Consider the following 17,862-nt stretch of genomic DNA (forward strand, 5'->3'; position numbering starts at 1 on the left):
GTTTGATATTTTTAAAAAATACTCTCATTTGCTTTCTTGCAGAACTAAACAAGAAGATTGATACATCTCTCATATCTGTCTCGTTTACATAATATTACATTAACTTAGATTTTTACCGGAAGTGACTTACAATTGGTGCATTTAAAAGATTACAAACACAACAGAGTGTGTCCAACTAAACTCATCCAAACTAAGGTCCTGCCTCTCACTGGGCAGGCAGCCAATCATACTTAAGAATGGCCAGCGCTGCCCCAGACCCGCCTTCTGGACACACCCCTGCTGCAGGAGTAACACACAGTGACACTGGTCACAATGTAAATAACTAAAGCATGCAGCCTTGGAACAGAGCTTTACTTAACTGTATGTTGTGTGGTTCACTCCATATGTTTAGTTAAGGAAAATGATCTAATTAAAATAAAAAATTGCATCTTATATTGTTTGTTTGTTAATTCAGTATTTCAGTATTTTTTTTGTTTTTCACTTTGGATCCGATACCTGCAGAAATCATAGTAAACTGTTAACTAGTACATTATAAAGGATCTATTAACTTGAGCAAGTATTTTTTAAGTAAGAACTATTGTCGCTTGCTGCAAAATGTTTAGTTAATTGTTGACATACAGTAATATGTAACTCAGTTAATGTCTTCATAAGAAACTCATGATTAATTACCATTCTTTAGCTGCTATAAACTGCTAACATGTTACTTATTTGTGCTTGTAACTGTCTTATAATCTGACAATGAATGTGTTTATTATGCTTTAATTTACATAGTCTTATTTATATAGTCTTATTCATGTTCATAAGTATCGTATACCTATTGACTAATGCTTATTACAAGGAACTTAACTATCACTGTTGTTACCTTCCGACAGGTCCAGGCTGGCTATTTCCTCATTTCCAGCCTTTGTGCTGAGCTAAGCTAAACATCTGTTGGCTGTAGCTTCATATTTACCATACAGATGAGAGTGGCATCAATCTTTTGGCACAAAAAGCAAATAATTCAATTTTTCAAAATGTCAAACTGCTCCTTTGAGAAGCTGCGAATTGTTGGATTTACTCTTCACAAAATGGACTGAATAAAGTTTCTGAGCAATAAAATATAAGAACGCTGTGGTACTGACAGGTGGACTGACAGTATTTCATACCACTGCAGTCCCCTGATGCAAAACCACAGCAAGCTGGACACATTAATTAATTTCCACCTGTGGCGGGGGGCCTGTGGAGCCCAACGGTCGCTGAGGGGGATCGGAGGAGTGCGGTGCAGCGAACCATGTACCAGCTTCATCTCTGTGGAATCGCTGTGCCTAGTTAAAGGCTCAGACTGCCAAACGTACGAGGGGACGGGGGAAAAAAAACAAACTGTTAGGGGCGGGGGGGCGTGCACTGTGGTTCTCCAAGAGCCGTGTTTACACTGCGCTTGATGAGGGGTGAAGTTGTTAATCTGGGAAATAAAGCATGAGGCATTCCACGCTGCCACAGGAGATGTAGGCGCTGTATGGTGCGCGGGAGCCATTTTTTCCATTTTACTTCTTACTATTAAGCAAATCGTTGAGAGGACATTTTGTTGAGATGTGGAGTGCTGGTGAGGGAGGGGGGGTAAAGGAATGGGGAATGAAAGCAGACTTCCTCCTGGCTGTGCTGGCACGGCGCTGTGTTTCCTGTCCAACAACAGCAGAGTGGGATGGTTGGCTGATTTGAACAATAAATATAGCGGTTTCTAACTGATGTCACATCACCCTGCTTTTGTCACCTGAGGAGAGAGGCAGCAATCAGGCGGTTTGGGTTTGATCCCGGAGCACCGAGCCGGGTATATGTGGGGATCGGAAGAGGGGCTTGAACTTTTCAGGGTACTGATCCAGCTGTTTGGAAAGACTTTGCAGAGATCTATGGATGTTGCAACATCATTAGGCAAAGTGTTACACTGGCCTGCTCCCAGCTTCGTCCCCCTGAACCTAACCACTCCCAAAGTATAGCTTGTGAAATGTTTAAGCTGGCAGAGCGAAGCTGCAAAGAAACGTTTGTCGTTTTTTCGGCGAAGTACAAATGATCTATGAAGCTTGTGTTGAATCCCAGCTCTCTGTTTGACAGTGATCTCTGACTGTCTCTGATATAAAGAAAAAAAACCCTCTAAAAATGCTTTAACAGGCCCTGTTGCCCGCGTTTTCTCTTTCATTTCATGCAAAGTTGAATGAGTCAGAGTGAATTAGGAGGGGAGGACTGTCGCGGCATGCAGTCGGAAATATCATGTTGCTGTTCCTGTGTTTGAACAGCCAGCGGTGTACCAAGGATAGGGGCACCAGAGGATAGGCATCCTGACACCCTGTCACCAGCCAATCACAGCTCGGCGGTGGGTATTGCTCAAGACCACAATATGTGTGTCTGCCCAGACTCACTCATTTGTCATTATTATGTGGTAAGAAATTGGGACGTGAGTGCACAACAACATCCAATATTGTTTAGTAACATATGAAAAGTTTAAGGTTAATTTTCCCCATTTTAAACAGACTATAAACAGACTTTCCCAACAACAGTCATTAACATTAATGTTCGTCAGTGCTTGTACGCAAACATACTGTCACACAGACAGAGACAGGCACGGATATGCTCAAGTATTTAGTGCATTTATGGGATATTTTGCTAGTGAGTGTGTAGACAGACTGACTGAGTGACAGCAGTGTGTTTGCTCAGGAGCCTGTCTTTACTCCCCGAGGAGCTGCGAGACAGAAGGAGCTCAGCTTTTGTTCTCCCCGCACATTAATCCTCGGCCGCCTGCTCTCAAACCTGACGTATGTGCTCACACCTGTGTGCCGTGAGTTTGAATAGGGGAGAGGGACGATTAGCGAGTTGTTTCCACTAGTCTGTTGGGTGCATCAGCTCACACCTCGGTTCTGTTTGTTATGCTTGTCTTGTCAGGGATCCACGGAGGACCTCAGATAGCTCGGAGGCGGCACGGGTCAGCTCACAGACACCCAGACAGGTGGGCGCTTTGCTCCACAACTTTTTAAAGAATTCTTTTAATACCTGAAGTGTGCTTTCTTTGATGGCAGGGTGGTGAGGATGAACTGAGGAGTCAAAGGGTTTGTGAGATGATTAATGGAAGAGGAAAGAATAAAAAATATGGTTCTGTAAGACAACTTTATGTTCATATTTTGGACGTTTCTTTAATCTTTGTTGTTTTTTTCTTTGGTGGAATTGCTAAAAATTGATACCGTACACTGTAAAAACTGACAAGGTGATCTTAGAAAACCGATTACCAAGTAGAAGAGACTAATATATGATATAATCATTTTTAAGTTGTTAAAGATTTTCAGCTTGTACAACTTAAACTTACAGCGTATGTTACAGTGTACATCCAATTAAGAAACTAGGTTACCTGACAACTATAGAAGTTGACATTACTTTTAAAAGTAAGAAAACCGATTCCCTCAGAATCATCTAGTTAAGTTAGTTATTATATTCAAGTTTTACAAGCTAAAGAGTTTTAACAAGTTAATATTATTAGTCTACTTTACTTGGTTATTTTGAGGTTTAAAGTAAAGTCACTTTGTCAGATTTTACAGTGTAAGTAAAGTTAAGTAAAGAATTAGTACGTCAGAATTGTATAGTACATTACTTGGTTACTTTCCACATTACTGTTTAAAACATTACTGTAACCGACTTTTCGAGGAAAGTGTTGAATCTATAACCACATTCTTTTATTTAATAAGAAGTACACTTCAGCGGCGACTGTGCACACATAATGTTAAAACCTCTAACCTCCGTCACGTCCTGTTACCTTTGCAAGCCCTCCGATGAGAGATGGACTTGGTCATGTCCCTGTAGTAACCCTCCTTGCAGTAGTGGCAGTGGCGCCCCGCCGTGTTGTGACGACAGTTGAGACAGACGCCGCCGCTCCTGCGGCCTGACAGCTTGTACAGCTCCATGTTGAATCGGCAGCGACGGGCGTGCAGGTTACAGTGGCACGCTGGGGAGAAAGAGAGAGAGAGAGGGTGAGATTGTGACATTTTGCAGATCAGTTAGTCATAATGCCTTTTAGCGAAATTATACATTCAGTATTTAAACAACTCCATGTGGCACGGTTGCCATGTGGAAACCATGTAACTCCAGTTTTGCTGATGTTCATGTTTTCCCTCCAGTTGCATAGTAACTCAGTCCCCCTGTCAGCGGAGAAACTCTAAACTCTTCGACTCATGAAACCAAATGCAGTGTCATCCAGCTCCAAAACAGTGCTGTTTTTCTTTGCTCCTGACCAAGCTGACATTTTGGAAATATGAGCTTGTTTTCTGACAGCAACAAACTCAACACACAATATTTACAGACCCTCCAATTTGCAGTTGTGGTTCAGAGCCAACTGCAGTCAGTTGAGATCCTGAGAAAATGCTTTTAGATGAAAAGACAAAATGTGAATCTCCTGGTGTGAGTTTGTGACGTTAAGACAGACAACAGGTTATAGAAACAGATGGCGTGGCTTGGCCTGCTTTGGTCTGGCCTGAGAATAATGGAGCCTCTAAAAGAAACGTCCTGGTTCAGGCTCTCTTTCGCTCGGCCACCTGCTTGTGAATTTAACCTCCGACCCCTGGTGATGTCAGGCAGGAAAACTTTCTTCCGCTCTCCCACACACACACACACACACACACACACACACACACACACAGACACACACACACACATTCTGAGAGACTGGTGATTTATTGTCGTTGCTATTTTCTCTTGTTAATATTGACCCAAAGGTTCATATTCCTCACGCACTGATGCATGGCTGCGATTTCTGTTAGGGAAGCCCGAAGTGTTCAATATTAAATGAATAAAAAAGACATAAATAATCATGAGTATATTGTTTTTTTTTTTTTTAAAAGTCGGCCTAAATGAACTAACAACTTAATAAAAGTATTAAAGAAAGTATTAAAACTAATCTTACTACTACAAAATACTTCACCATTTTTATCTTCAAACTTAGAGTTAAAGTGATTATGAATAAACAAGTTGCTGACATGAAGCAGCACGCAAACACATTAACTACGCCTCTCTATTAATTAGCTTTCCTAGCTAGCCAGCTAACTAGCAAAGCTGCGCTTGGATCATTACTCAGTATGAAAGTGTGGAAACAGTGTTAGCATTATTAGCTAGCTCTTGTTGGCTACCACACGTCTTTCTCTGAGGACATTTGAAGATATAAAATGCTCCCAAGGTAACTTTACTGAGGTAACACTAATGCAGTCTCTTTCCTTAAAGTACCAAGCTAACATGAAACCTACCTTGTTAGCAGGCTAGCTAGGTAGCCTAGCATGTGCAGCACTGTTGATTTAGAATTACATTGACATTAGTGTTTATAACAGGTTTTAAATTTGATAGCAGTTGTTGAGCTGACTACTGACTGGCCAGAAGGTGAAGGAGCAGAAACACTGTTTTGGAAATTGACATTATGAAATAAAAAACTGACATAAAAGGAAACTGTCGTTGAGAAAAACTGTAATTATGAAGATGAATGCTGGTATTTGATTCTGAAATAAAAATGAACTCCTTCTTAATAATTAGTTGAGTTCATTTCTTAAATTGTTTCACAAATTATTGTTTCATTTAAATGTTCTACACAATTTATTATTATTGTCATTTGTTATTTCAGAACAACTTTTTTGAATATAGAAAACTTTGGGCCTCCATATTCTCTACTTTCGGTGATGCTTTTCCTTTACGTCACTTTTTTCTTTTACTAAGCTGAATTAGACACGATCAACCCTCACCGTCCCTCACATTTCGGTAATCTCCCCATCGACGCGCCCGTCTTAATGTTATTACGGGGAGATGCGGGCGATAAGACTGTCACATATGCTCCACGTTCATCAGCGGTCTGCATCACGTACAAGCCAACTCACACCTGCCATAAGGGACCAGAGCTGGCAGGTGGTTGGGATTCAGAAAGACTCCTTGTGAATGGGGGGCCCACACACACACACACACACACACACACACAGAGGTGTTTGGCAGCTGTCACAGGCTTATCTCCCTTACTTCCCTCCCCAGGGATGATCCAACACACACTACAGCAAGCTTTGAAGAACTCATAACCACACACACACACACACACACACACACACACCCTCCTCCCTTTCCCTCTTACTCTTTACTGCTCTCTTATCCCAGATGTTATCTCCACTTAAGGGAAGTGTGAGGGGAAATGCAGCGGGGCTTTCTTCATGAATAGGAAATGGAATGCTCTTAGTTTTCGGCGCTGAAGAAAGCCGATGCTGGTAGTGAACTTTAATCTTCCCAAATATTCCGAGACAGAGGTGTTTATTGTAACACTGCACACCCACACACTTACATTTTAAAAACAGTAGTGGGCTATACATCAGGATTTATCTCCTCTTCCAGCAGTTTAGTCAGCAGACTGTTCTCTCAAGGTAAAAACTGACTTCATCCTGTGTGTGAGAGAACGTCATGAGACTAATAAGCACTATCTCCACAGCTGTCCCCAGGCCCTTCTAATGAGCGCTGTGCTATCTCATCCACACATCCCGCCCTGCTCACACAGCCACTGCAGTAGCTGTCCATCAGTGACAATAGCTCGGACACTGATAAGACATGTTTAGAGCAACAGGCTCCAAATGGCCCTCGCAGCACCTGTCACACGTTTGCCAAATAATTTAATGTACCTTTATGTCCCACTGAAAAGTCAGGGCACAGGTGACCCTCTCTGGTTTTGTTCTTTGAAAAAGCTTTAATGTTTGCTCTGTGTGTATCCTCCACTCAGAGTCAGGTCTGTGAATTAATCTGGACCACAGGAAGTGATGTGTTGTAATGTTTTTTGCCAGCAGGAGCTTGTTTGGAATAAACAGAAGTCGGTTTGTTACTAAAAGCTAAAAAAACTGAGGAAAAAAATACCACTGGAAAAGGAAACAATACACATATCATTATAGAATTGTATTAAAGAAACTCCAGATATAAATTGGATGTATAATGGAGTGGTTACTGTGATTTTGCACTGGACATCCAAAGCAACAAGGTGTCTTTTCTGGGTCTGCTTTCATTTGCTTTCAAGGGCCTACTTAGAGCTATGCTATTCCAATCTATTTATGTTCAAGTGCCATCTACCAGGCTTAGCGAAGGAAGCGCTCGTGGTGGGTGTGCATATTGGATAAAAATTATGCATCCCACAGCTCGGTGGAGGCGGTTTTTCGCTCCGTCTGCAGAGGAGAGCGCACTTCAGAAACAATCAAACGTCTGTACATGATGATCTCTAATGAAATCTGGTTACGGGTGGTTTCAGGAATTCAGCGCCGCTGCGGCAGAAACTTACCAACCCCTGTCAACAGGTGTCAGATGTTTAACCGTAGATTGTGTGTGGATGTGAGCGACTGGAGGCAGGGTTTGATCCGCCCTGAGAAGAATGCACCGCTCCTCCAGAGACGGAGAAAGATGGGATTCCAGCGCAATTGTTGTTTATTCAGGATCAATTACTCTCTCAGTGTGTATAATCCCGTACAGTCGCTGCTATCATGAGCTGATGATGTGTGCCAGATCAAACAGGGTTCATCACAGCCTGCGATCTGAGGCAAAGACAACACTTGGCCCTTAACAGATTACAGAGCCATATTTTCATGACAACAGTTGATTTAGTGGTCGGATATCTCAGACACTCACACACACTCAGGAACAAAACTACGCTTGTTGTGAACGTCTCTGTGGGTTCGACAGTATCACATGTTTCTTTAAGGCGTGTGCTTACTTTGTTTTTTTATTGCTCTGGTACACATGTGGGCCTCACTCTCACTGAGCTCTCTCTCTCTCTCACACACAAACACACACACACACACACACGCTGTTGAAGTTACATCAAATATACTTGACTGCAAAGAATAAAGAGATTATGCAAAGCTTGCGTAACACCTGTATTGTATATGTGGGTGAGGTCGCAGAAGTGCATTAATGTCTATGAAGTGCTCATGCACTGTTTTAAAAAGAGTTAACACGTTAGATTACAGCGCGCAAATTATAGTGTTCATATTTTTGTAAATACAGGAAACAAACTGTAAACTAATCTGCACCACTGACTCTGTAAGATATGGATGAAGTGGTTCAAGGCTGGTTTCAAAAAGGAATCCGATTGTATGTAAGCTTATGAGAAAATGACCCTACCTCTCACTTGAGTTACTACCTCAGTAAACGGATTACTAATGAGTTTATGGCCGGGTATGCTTTCAGGATGATCAGGATGTCCTGCCAAGCTCCACCCTTTCATCCAAATATGGTCAGCTCTGTCTCCAAAATAATAGGAGATGGCTTCAGAGTGCACAAACCAACGGATGATCATGGTGGGTTTACACTTGCACAAGCAATGACACTTCATTCGGCGTACCCTGGACTATAGTATGGGACTTTACTCCCGTATTTGCAATTCTTCAGTTCATAAAAATGTAAAAGTAATGTTTATGGCCTCAGCTGGTGATTATATGACAAGACAAAGCTGTTTGAGAGTTAAAAAGTTAAAGATTTTACATATAAATGGTACGCATAGTCTACATAAAGTCTGCACATGTCCGCAGATGGCGATTATTCACGACACATGGATCCTCATGGATGAGACAACCATGAATTGGCCATAACTGTGCCCTGTAATTATTAAAAAAGAAGTAACAACACAGTAACTGCACTGAACTCTGTGGGTTGCAATGTGAAAAAAGAGAATAATGCAGCTGTGAAGGATGAAGCCATGGCTGCGTGAAACCAGGACGCTGATCAGGCAACGATTAAGTCAGTGACTGTTTTTATTGTCTGGAAGTAGTTCCTCCTTGGGATTATAAAGACATCATGAAGAGTCACTGATCACATCATATTCCATAAAAATAGATGGCACAAAAATATCATTATAGTACTGGAAGGCTGGAAGTAAATCATAAGCGATTTTCTGCTTTGAAGGTTCAATAAATCACTGTCATAAATGGAGTTTTATAGAAAAGTGGTATCAGCTGCCACGGCTCTAACAGGGTGCACTGAGACTCGTTTTTATTGGGGCCAATACTCCAACAAACAAGTGTTTCTGTCACACAGCATTCGTGGACTTTCTCTGATGAAGCATGTTCGACTCGGTAATGCACAAACATAAAAGGCGAGCGCTATGATCCGTCACCCTCAGCTGCCTCGGACTCCTTCCATTAGACGCACGTTTCCCACAATAAATATTTCGATCACACATCACTGCGGCAGCTGTGATTTTGATGAGGGCAAGGACAACAACAAAGAACTTCGGCAGCAGGCTCTCCAGATGATGAATCCTTTTACGAGTTTCCGGACTGCTTTTGATGATTGCTCTCGAGGCGAAGAATGTAAACAGTGAGAGAAAAAGAATTGGAGCCGTTACAGGGAGATTTCTATCTCGCACAGGACCGAGCAAGTTTGCGCAATGACCTCCGAGGACTGCCTCATCAATAACAACCCCCGTCACCGTGGTGTCACATAAACAAATAGAGCATCAAAACGTGTGCCAATATGAGAATTATTTAAAGACCTTCCTCTTTGATCAAGTCTGAAGCGAGATGGCATGGTTAAGACAAACAACTGAGCTGGAACACGAGGAGTTATGTGGTTTTAATGAGACACATGCTGGAGGACAGAGGATGTTTGAAAAATGAGAATCCTGGGTTCACTTTGCTGCACCTGCCTTCGTGCTGAAAAGTGCTGATGACAAAGCTTTTTTGGCTTTTGTAAACATGATGACGTCAGTCCATGAATGTTTTTCAGATTTCTTCTGTTGTCCCTCGAGGACCCGAACAGGCGACCATCAAACATCGCAAGACATTAAATAATGGCTCCTTTGTTCAGGCTGAAGGTGATCATGAAAATCCCTCAAAAATCAGAGCCCTCACTGGCATAGAGTCCACAGTTAGACTTCATACTGAGGGCAAGAACAGAAACAAAGTATAGTCATGCGCGTTCTGCTTTTTTCCAAAGTCGAATGCTTTATTCTTTATTGGATCCCAATTAGCTTCCAGAGAGTGGTGGCTAGTCTTCCTCAGTAAGCAGCATCTCCTCTCTGGCCTGTCACAGAACGACTGGCAAGTGAAAATCAAGTGAAGGTTAAAGGTGCAATGTGTAAAAATTTGCCACCAAATCTAATTCATACTCCAAACAAACAGGGGGCAGCATATAACCAGAGTAACCATTAACTGCTGCTAATTTTAGCTGCTGTAGTTAGCAGTGCAGCTAGCGGTCGTATTAGTTGACTCTGTCCGGACCGGGAGCTCGGAGCACCGGGGGAGTGTTGGTGTTGTTTTCTATCATACCAATACCCTACAACGTGGCTAGGGGCTGGCAGGTTAGCATGCTAACTTCAATAGATATCTCCACAATAGTAATTTTTTTTCAATGTTTTAAACAAAAATTCTTAAATATTGCACCTTTAAAGTCAATCTACAGGTGCTTTGAAATGCATTTTCTTTAATGACCACTAGATGGTGACTTCCAAAAAGACTCAAGACTGGGTAGATTAAACAAAGAAGTGTCTAGCTAGCTTTATCTTGCAGCAACAGTTAGGCTTTACTCCTTTTACCCAAACACTCTGAACATTATTATTCAAACCACAGCAGGGAGTGACACAGGGCCTGCTAAAATCACATGGCACCAAGAAGCTAACAGTGGCTATATACAGATTTCTTTTCACCCATTTTTCAGCAAATGAACATTTTAATTTCAGTTTCACTTGACTAACTGGATACCCAGGCTCTAACATTTGTTTGCCAGCTATGAGGAAGGACCAAATGTTGTGGTTTCCAGATGAAGTGTGCAGATCTGCTCCCGTTAGCAGCACTCTCACTAGTTTAGGCCGAGTGTTGACCCACTGACACGTCCTTCTGGCACATCGCTCATCTCAAGTCAGCTTGAGTCCAGCAATTAAGCGGGCATGGCAGGGATGCCGATACAGCAAGCCGCAAAACCACACACTTTAAGGCTTCAAAACATCACATTGATTTTTTTCAACCATTAGCACCGTCCACCTTAGAATTAATATCAAGTGCGGAGGCCAACAGAGCAGTTGAGCTGCATCTGCCTGGTGGTATTAGAACAGATGCTATCACTCTAACGATGCCATCATGGCCAATTTGGCAGCAACACCTCTGTTCCCTGTGGGGAGTTGTGTCTGCTCTGCTACCATAACAGCACACAGAGAAACATAATGAGCCATCACTCAGCTCACCTTTCACCTCTGAAGAGCTGCCAAGCCACACAAGAGTGCACTTTGTGCCCCGAGACCAGATAAGAGATGAAAAGGTATAAGCTGAGCTAATGAATTGAGTTATCCCCGACATGAAAGGCTATCTAAAGCCATCTCGCTCTTCTCTGCCGCCCAGGTCTGAGCACGTTCTCGTGTCTGTGTAAAAAATCTGCTAGTCAATATGTTTGTCCAGTTTTAGCCACAGGTCAGGCTGAGTGGAAATGCAAAAGAGATCAGAAAAAAGTCTTGACATAGTATTCAGTAAAGAGTCTCTGACATAAAAAGGTTTACGAAGCGTTTTCCAGCCATACGTTTCCCACAGATCTGTTCAGTCTGGTCAATATGAAGGTAAATATTTGGCTGCATACTGTTAATACCATCACCACAGGGTATTTAACAAGGAAAACAAATCTTCCTCTTTGTGCAGATCATTATGAAACATTGTACCAGAGACCTTTGTGTGTTCTTGTAAATCTCTGTAACCACAACAACAGTATGGCAGCTCCAATAAAAATGAAATATACAACCCTCCTCTGCTAGAAATCATGTTTATATACAAGTAAATTGCTACAGAAAATACATTTAGAAGGAAACGTAATGCAGACCGGATTACTTTCTGTATCAACATGATTAGAAGAAATGTTCATTAACATGTCGGGCAAATATTTAATTGTTTTGTCCTGCCAAAATATACAATCTTGCAATGATTTAACGTTTTTAAGGTTGTGTTGAGGCGCTGGATGAAGGTTCGCAAAGATAGTCAGGTTTAATACATAAGTAACAATGTTATTTAACATTTTACTGAAACCACAATCTTTCCTTTAACTTTCACGTGCGTTACCACAGACAGGAGTGTGAATGTGAACTTTGGCAGATAACGTGGTCCAAAAAAACACTGACCATGAACATAATCCAGGCAGCAGTTACATTTGTCACGAGAACATAATAGGGATAACAATGCGATTTCTAGGAAGCGTGGTAATATAACCGTAACCGTAATGTAATACAATGACAGAGCTCTGCACGAAGAACAAATTGTGTAATTTCACAACACATGATTAAGTAACTGCGGCCCGGGCGTCTTAGCGAGACCTCTGTGAAGAGGCACTGAGAAGAAATTCAAACTCAGAATTTAAATAATAATAATAATATTAAATATTCAAATAAACAAGCTGTTCTCTGAGGGAAAAAAGGTCTCAGTTACACTGTTGGAAGCTAGAAAGGTGGCCGGGTCCAAAGTAAAACAGTATGACATAGTGTTCTTTAAGGTCAGTTTGTTTATTCAGTTTATTCTGTCATGAAAACAAAAAAATCTGTCAATAAAGATTTCTCTCTTCTGATTTAAATTTATTCCCAAAACTACGTAGTGCACCTTTAAAGGTCCAACTTGTAAGAAAGTTTTTTTCTTTAATCTCATTAACAACTCGTCAAACACTGACCCTGTGGGACTGTAGGTCTGGTCGGCCTCCATCCCAAAGTGTCGGTATTTGACGAGTTGGGAATTCGTACAAATTGGACCTTTGACTGGACAATCTGAGTTCAAGCCCTTGTGTTGGGCCCTTGGGAAAGACAATAAATACCTATCAGCTCCATGGGAACTTCAGCAGATAAGTTTGACCTCTGACCTCTCAGGAATTACCCTGTGCATATTGAGAATAGTCGAAATTTTGGTTGGAAACATCCTTTAAGATCTTAATGCCAGCACTGCATAACAAATGTCGCTCGTGTGTTTTAATCTAAGGTCTAAAATGGTCGCCTATATGCCGCCAGCCAGCCTCCCTAGACCAGAAGCTGAATACTCTGTCTATTGCTTGTTCTAACTGTTAATTAGTAGTTGCATATGTGTGTGTGTCTGTGTGTGAGTGTGTGTCTCCTCTCTCTGCAGACTGCCTCCCTCAGTGTGGGAATAAGTCTCCCCCTGACTTGCGAGCCTTGTCTCACCGTGCAGCGTGCGGTGATGTCATGGGAGGCGTTCCCTTTCTTTACGAGCGCAGCTCTGTGATCTCTGGCGGAGATCAATTAGCTGAGCAATCAGCCCGCCCCGCGCTTTTGTGTGAGTAACTGCTCGTAAACCGTTCGGTTGCCTGGCGAACGGGGGAATGCACTGCCTCAACATAAACAGCCACCCAAGTCAGCCTGGCCGGAGCAGCACTGCGGGCTCCCTCTCAGTGCAGCATACTGTGTGTCATTAGGTAATGCAATGTGACATCAGCTCACGCAATGCACCACCAGCCGGTGTAATTTAAGATTAGCTGGTAATAACGTGTGTGGGTCATAGTAATGGCCTGTTTGTGGGGACTCTGACGTGAACAGTAGTGCTCTCTAGCAGGTTTGGTTGATCTGCATAGACGGAGGCTGAATACCACAAAATATAACACGTATCTGCTCTGAGAAACAACCTGTGTTTATATCAGATGTCTTTACTATTTGTCTTTACCATGTCACACTCAGTACGTGAGCCCATACTGATCCGAACCATGGACCCTTTTTAGGTACAAGAAAAAAAGAGCTAACATTTTGTAATTGTGCAATCAGTAATGACCAGAGTTATTCACTCCAAGTTCTAAACAGCCGCTGCTAGGTGGTGCCAACGATAACACACCCTCACTTATGAATAATAATGCATAATGGCCAGCATATCTCAGCCCATTTATCCTCTTGTTGCAGGGCTGGGAGCGGTCCAGGGGAGGCGGGAGTGGGCGTATGGCTGGTTCAGTTCTCTGGAACGTATGCCGTGTAATTGCAACAATCTCGCCTGGGATCTTTGTTGCGTGTCACCCGTTTTCTATCGACCCATTTGTGTTGTCTTTCTATACTCTAAACTGGAGCGGCAACGCCATGAAGAAAATGGGAGGAAATAGCAGCGAATGGGACAAAGAGAGACACAAAGGAGAGCAGAGAAGAAGAGCGTGTATGTTAGTGTCCGCTAGTTCCTCAGAGTTTCTCAGGGCCTCTCTTGCACCTGATCCTCTTACACCACACCAGAGGTCATTAGTTTAAATGTAAAAGTGCAGCCAAATCTTAAATCCAGTCACTTTATCAAATGTGAGGTTTGTTTCCTGAGGGGACCAGCGGAGGAAACAAGGCTTAAAATGACCAATTAACGCAGAAAGCTGATGACCTGGTGGAGGAACATCCTGCTGTCATTGGTTGGCAGGAGCTCGGGGCGTTGACTGGGGAATACTTCCTCTTTGTGTGTGTGTGTGAGTGTATAAACAGACACGCAACTGCGTCAGCAAACACACACGCCTGCTGTGACTGCAGTTAAAATGTTCTCTTGGGTAATAATCTCATAAAATCTTATTAATTTGTGATATATCGGTGCCTTGTATGTTTCCATTGATGAACTGGAGCGCTCCCTCAGTTGTGCTGTAGGTGTGGAAACAGGATGACTGGAGTGCTGCTCCTTTCCTTCCTCCAGTTTATTTCCTCAAGTTTATGGGAGAGGTGATGAAAAGGTCCACGGTCATTACGCTTGATAAGTAAATTCTGTTCCCTCTGTTCTGTTTTCTAACGGAAGTTTTTCCTGGGGTGCACTGCATGGATACAGACAGGTTTGTAATGGTTCAATCTTTCTTTTTCAGACATACCAACAGCCCTCTTTTACTATTTTAAGTGTTTACCCCTTACTTTAGATATCTACTTCAGTCACTTAACCATTACTTTTAGCTGTTGCGACCATTTATTTGATAGTTTTAGCTACTGAATTTGTTCACCCAGCTATTTTTCAAAACTTTATATTTATCAATATTACTTTTACCTATTTGAACTGTTCATCCAATAATTTTATCTAAATATTGCAACTATTATTCAATACTTTTAGCGATTTAAACTTTCTACCCAATAGGCTATAGTATGTTGCTAACCGTTGCATCCTATTACCCTATCCAATGCTTTAAGCTAACTATTTAAACTACTTAACAATGCTTTAAGCTAATTAATTCAACAATTATTGTAACTATTTGAAATCCCTATCCAATTCTTTTATCTGACTTTTTCAAATATCTATCCATTGTTTTAACTAGTTAGACCACACTGTTTATCCAGTAGCCTAGTTTTAGCTAACTATTACAAATATGTATCCAATGCTTTAGCCAATTCAATTGTTCATACAATACCTTTAGCTAACAATTGAACCATTTAGGCTATCCAATACCTTTAGCTAACGAGTTCAGTAATTCAACAATTCGGCGAATGTTCAAGATCTGATATGTGGATAAACACTGTTTAATCATATTCATTTATTTTTTTGTCAAGTGGCGCTTGTATCTTCTTAACTCTTAGCTATCTATGTTCATGTATCCAGCTAATGAATAAGGAGTTCGCTGTTAGCTGAGCAGCATTTTCTTTGTAGGTCGCCAGATCCTTTTCTATCACCTACACAAGTTTACTCACAAATTTAGTCAGCAGAAAATGTGGTCGCGACAGATGAAAGATATCACATAAAATTTGTGAGTGGTGCGGTCTTTAGTGGCACCATATTGTTTCTCTACCATTTGAACCGAATCGTCTCAATTACTGTGAAATCCCTACTCCTTGTGTCTTATGAGTAATTTGGATAAAAGGATTTTTGGTTTGAGTGTTGATACAATTGGGAGACATCTGAAAATCACCCACTTATCCTAACCATAATCACCAACTTGAGGTTGACCTGAATACTTCTCTCCAGTTGGGAGCTTGTATTTACAGCAAATCTGAATGCAGCATAATTGAGCTTGTGGTTCTGAGGGGACGTTCTCCAGACTAAACCTGTATGAAACATTTAAACAGGGCCAGGTTGCTGTGGGCCAGTGTTCGGCTGAGGTCCAAATCTTCCCTACAGAGTGGGGAGGTTATTTTAACACTCTGGCACGTGCACTCTCCGCTGTGCTCCCCTGTGCTGAGGGAATAAGGGAGATGGAGGCAGGAAGCCACTAGGTTGTAAATCATAAGGCTGAGGTGACAATCCATCGTTCTTGTGGCATGTTTATTGTGCTTTTCTCTCCTTTTCTCCACGGGCCTATTTATAACAAGCCACATCCCTATGTCAGAAATATCTCTCCCGTGTGTTTTTAGACTGCATCAACACATTTAACCCTATATCTCGCTGATCTCAGATTCATTTAAAGTGCACTTATTTTCCCGTTTCTTATCAGTACACGGAGATGCTGAGTCCTTGCACTGATACGGCGTGTGCTCCAGTCAAGTGTTTAATTCATGTTACACAGCTCATCTCAGGAAAAAAGGTCACAACCTGAACACTGCGGTCGCTGTGTGTAAATGACGGAAAAAGAAGGAAACTAATGGATAAAGATTGTTTCAATGGAAATACTGAGAGGTCATTTTACGAGTGCCTTAATCTTGATCCAAAACTTTGGTCTGGTTGCTAGGCGGCTTCCAGGACATGGTGCTGAGCTGAAGAGGAAAAGGCTTGGTTCTTCCTTAAGCAAGCCGACCGCTGGCGATCTTCGCAGGAGCTCGGTGAACCTTAAGCCACAGTAGTAATGAGTAAAACAAATGCTCTGCATGAGCCGGGATTAATGAGAAAATCCAGTATGGGGGCCCCAGCTGTTAATCAAACCTCTTTGACTCAGCTGTTTGGGCTCATTTCAGTTACATCGAAAATGCAGCCATTTTTATTTTGTATGCTGTTTAAAGGGGCATTCCACTCATTTTACACATCAAGCTCAGTACTGCTGAGCCTGGGAAAATAATTGTATAATGTCTTGCGTGGCTCTGAAAAGAAATGTCCAAAATAACTATTACTCTGATGATTCGGAAACCCTGATGACGTCATTAAAGGTGCAATAAGTAAGATTTTTTGCTTAAAACATTTTGGTGTTATGTCAAAGATGGCAATGTATTTTGTTGCAGGTATATCTACTAAAGTAAGCATGCTACCAGCTAGCTCCAGCCCGTCCTGTCTCCCAATTCCAATCGGAGCTCCCAGTCTGTTCCGCTAGTCGCCAGGCTAACTGAGCTAATCAGCTAAAGGCAGCTATAGTATGCAGCAGTTAGCGGTTACTCTGGTAATAGATCGACAGGTTGCCAGCTCTTACATTCTTGCAGTTTTTTTTACCATTTTTGTCACTTTTCTGCTGAACCCCTTCAAAGATTTAATCCTTAAGGTTTTTGTGAAATTGCTAACATTTTTCAACAATAACAATTCATTGTATTAACATTCTGCTGACCATAGTTTTTAATTGCTAGTGGCAGAGTTCGCCACTACTGCACTGGATTCAGATTTTTGTGTGTGTTTGTAATTTTTAAATCATTGATAACAGACTCACTAATTACTGTAATGTACTAACACCATAACACCGTAACCAACACTGGATTAAGTTACAGCCAATGTAAAAAAGAGCATTTCCTACTTCTGCTGGCTAAACACAGGGAGGCTTTTATTGTGAAGCACTGACTGCAGTAGTTCCAACAGTTCTGTGCCTGCAAAATGTTGATATCAGGCATTTTTAGTCAGCGGATCACTTGTAAAAGATCCAGTGAGTGATGGAAACACTAGGAGCAGATACAGTGAGCTGTTACTGCTGCTGCTTCTGTTGTGTGGAAAAGCTACTTACACCAAATTTGGTTTGTTTGGCTGCACTATAAGCAGATGCACCAGTTGCTCTTTTGTTGTATTTCTCAAAAAGTAGCTGCTCTAGCAGTGTTGACTG

The 17,862-nt window shown here is 41.8% G+C and overlaps 1 protein-coding gene across 1 annotated transcript in view; it reads right to left on the minus strand.

The window, feature by feature from the left end:
* Window positions 1-17,862, minus strand: part of ntn1b (netrin 1b) — a 43,384-nt gene that overhangs the window by 13,770 nt on the left and 11,752 nt on the right. The window contains exon 2 of the mRNA XM_073494919.1: window positions 3,776-3,964. Within this exon, the coding sequence (XP_073351020.1) occupies window positions 3,776-3,964 (189 nt within the window). The remainder of the gene's footprint in view (window positions 1-3,775; window positions 3,965-17,862) is intronic.

The sequence above is a fragment of the Pagrus major genome, chromosome 23 (assembly GCF_040436345.1).
Source record: "Pagrus major chromosome 23, Pma_NU_1.0".
NCBI lineage: Eukaryota > Metazoa > Chordata > Actinopteri > Spariformes > Sparidae > Pagrus > Pagrus major.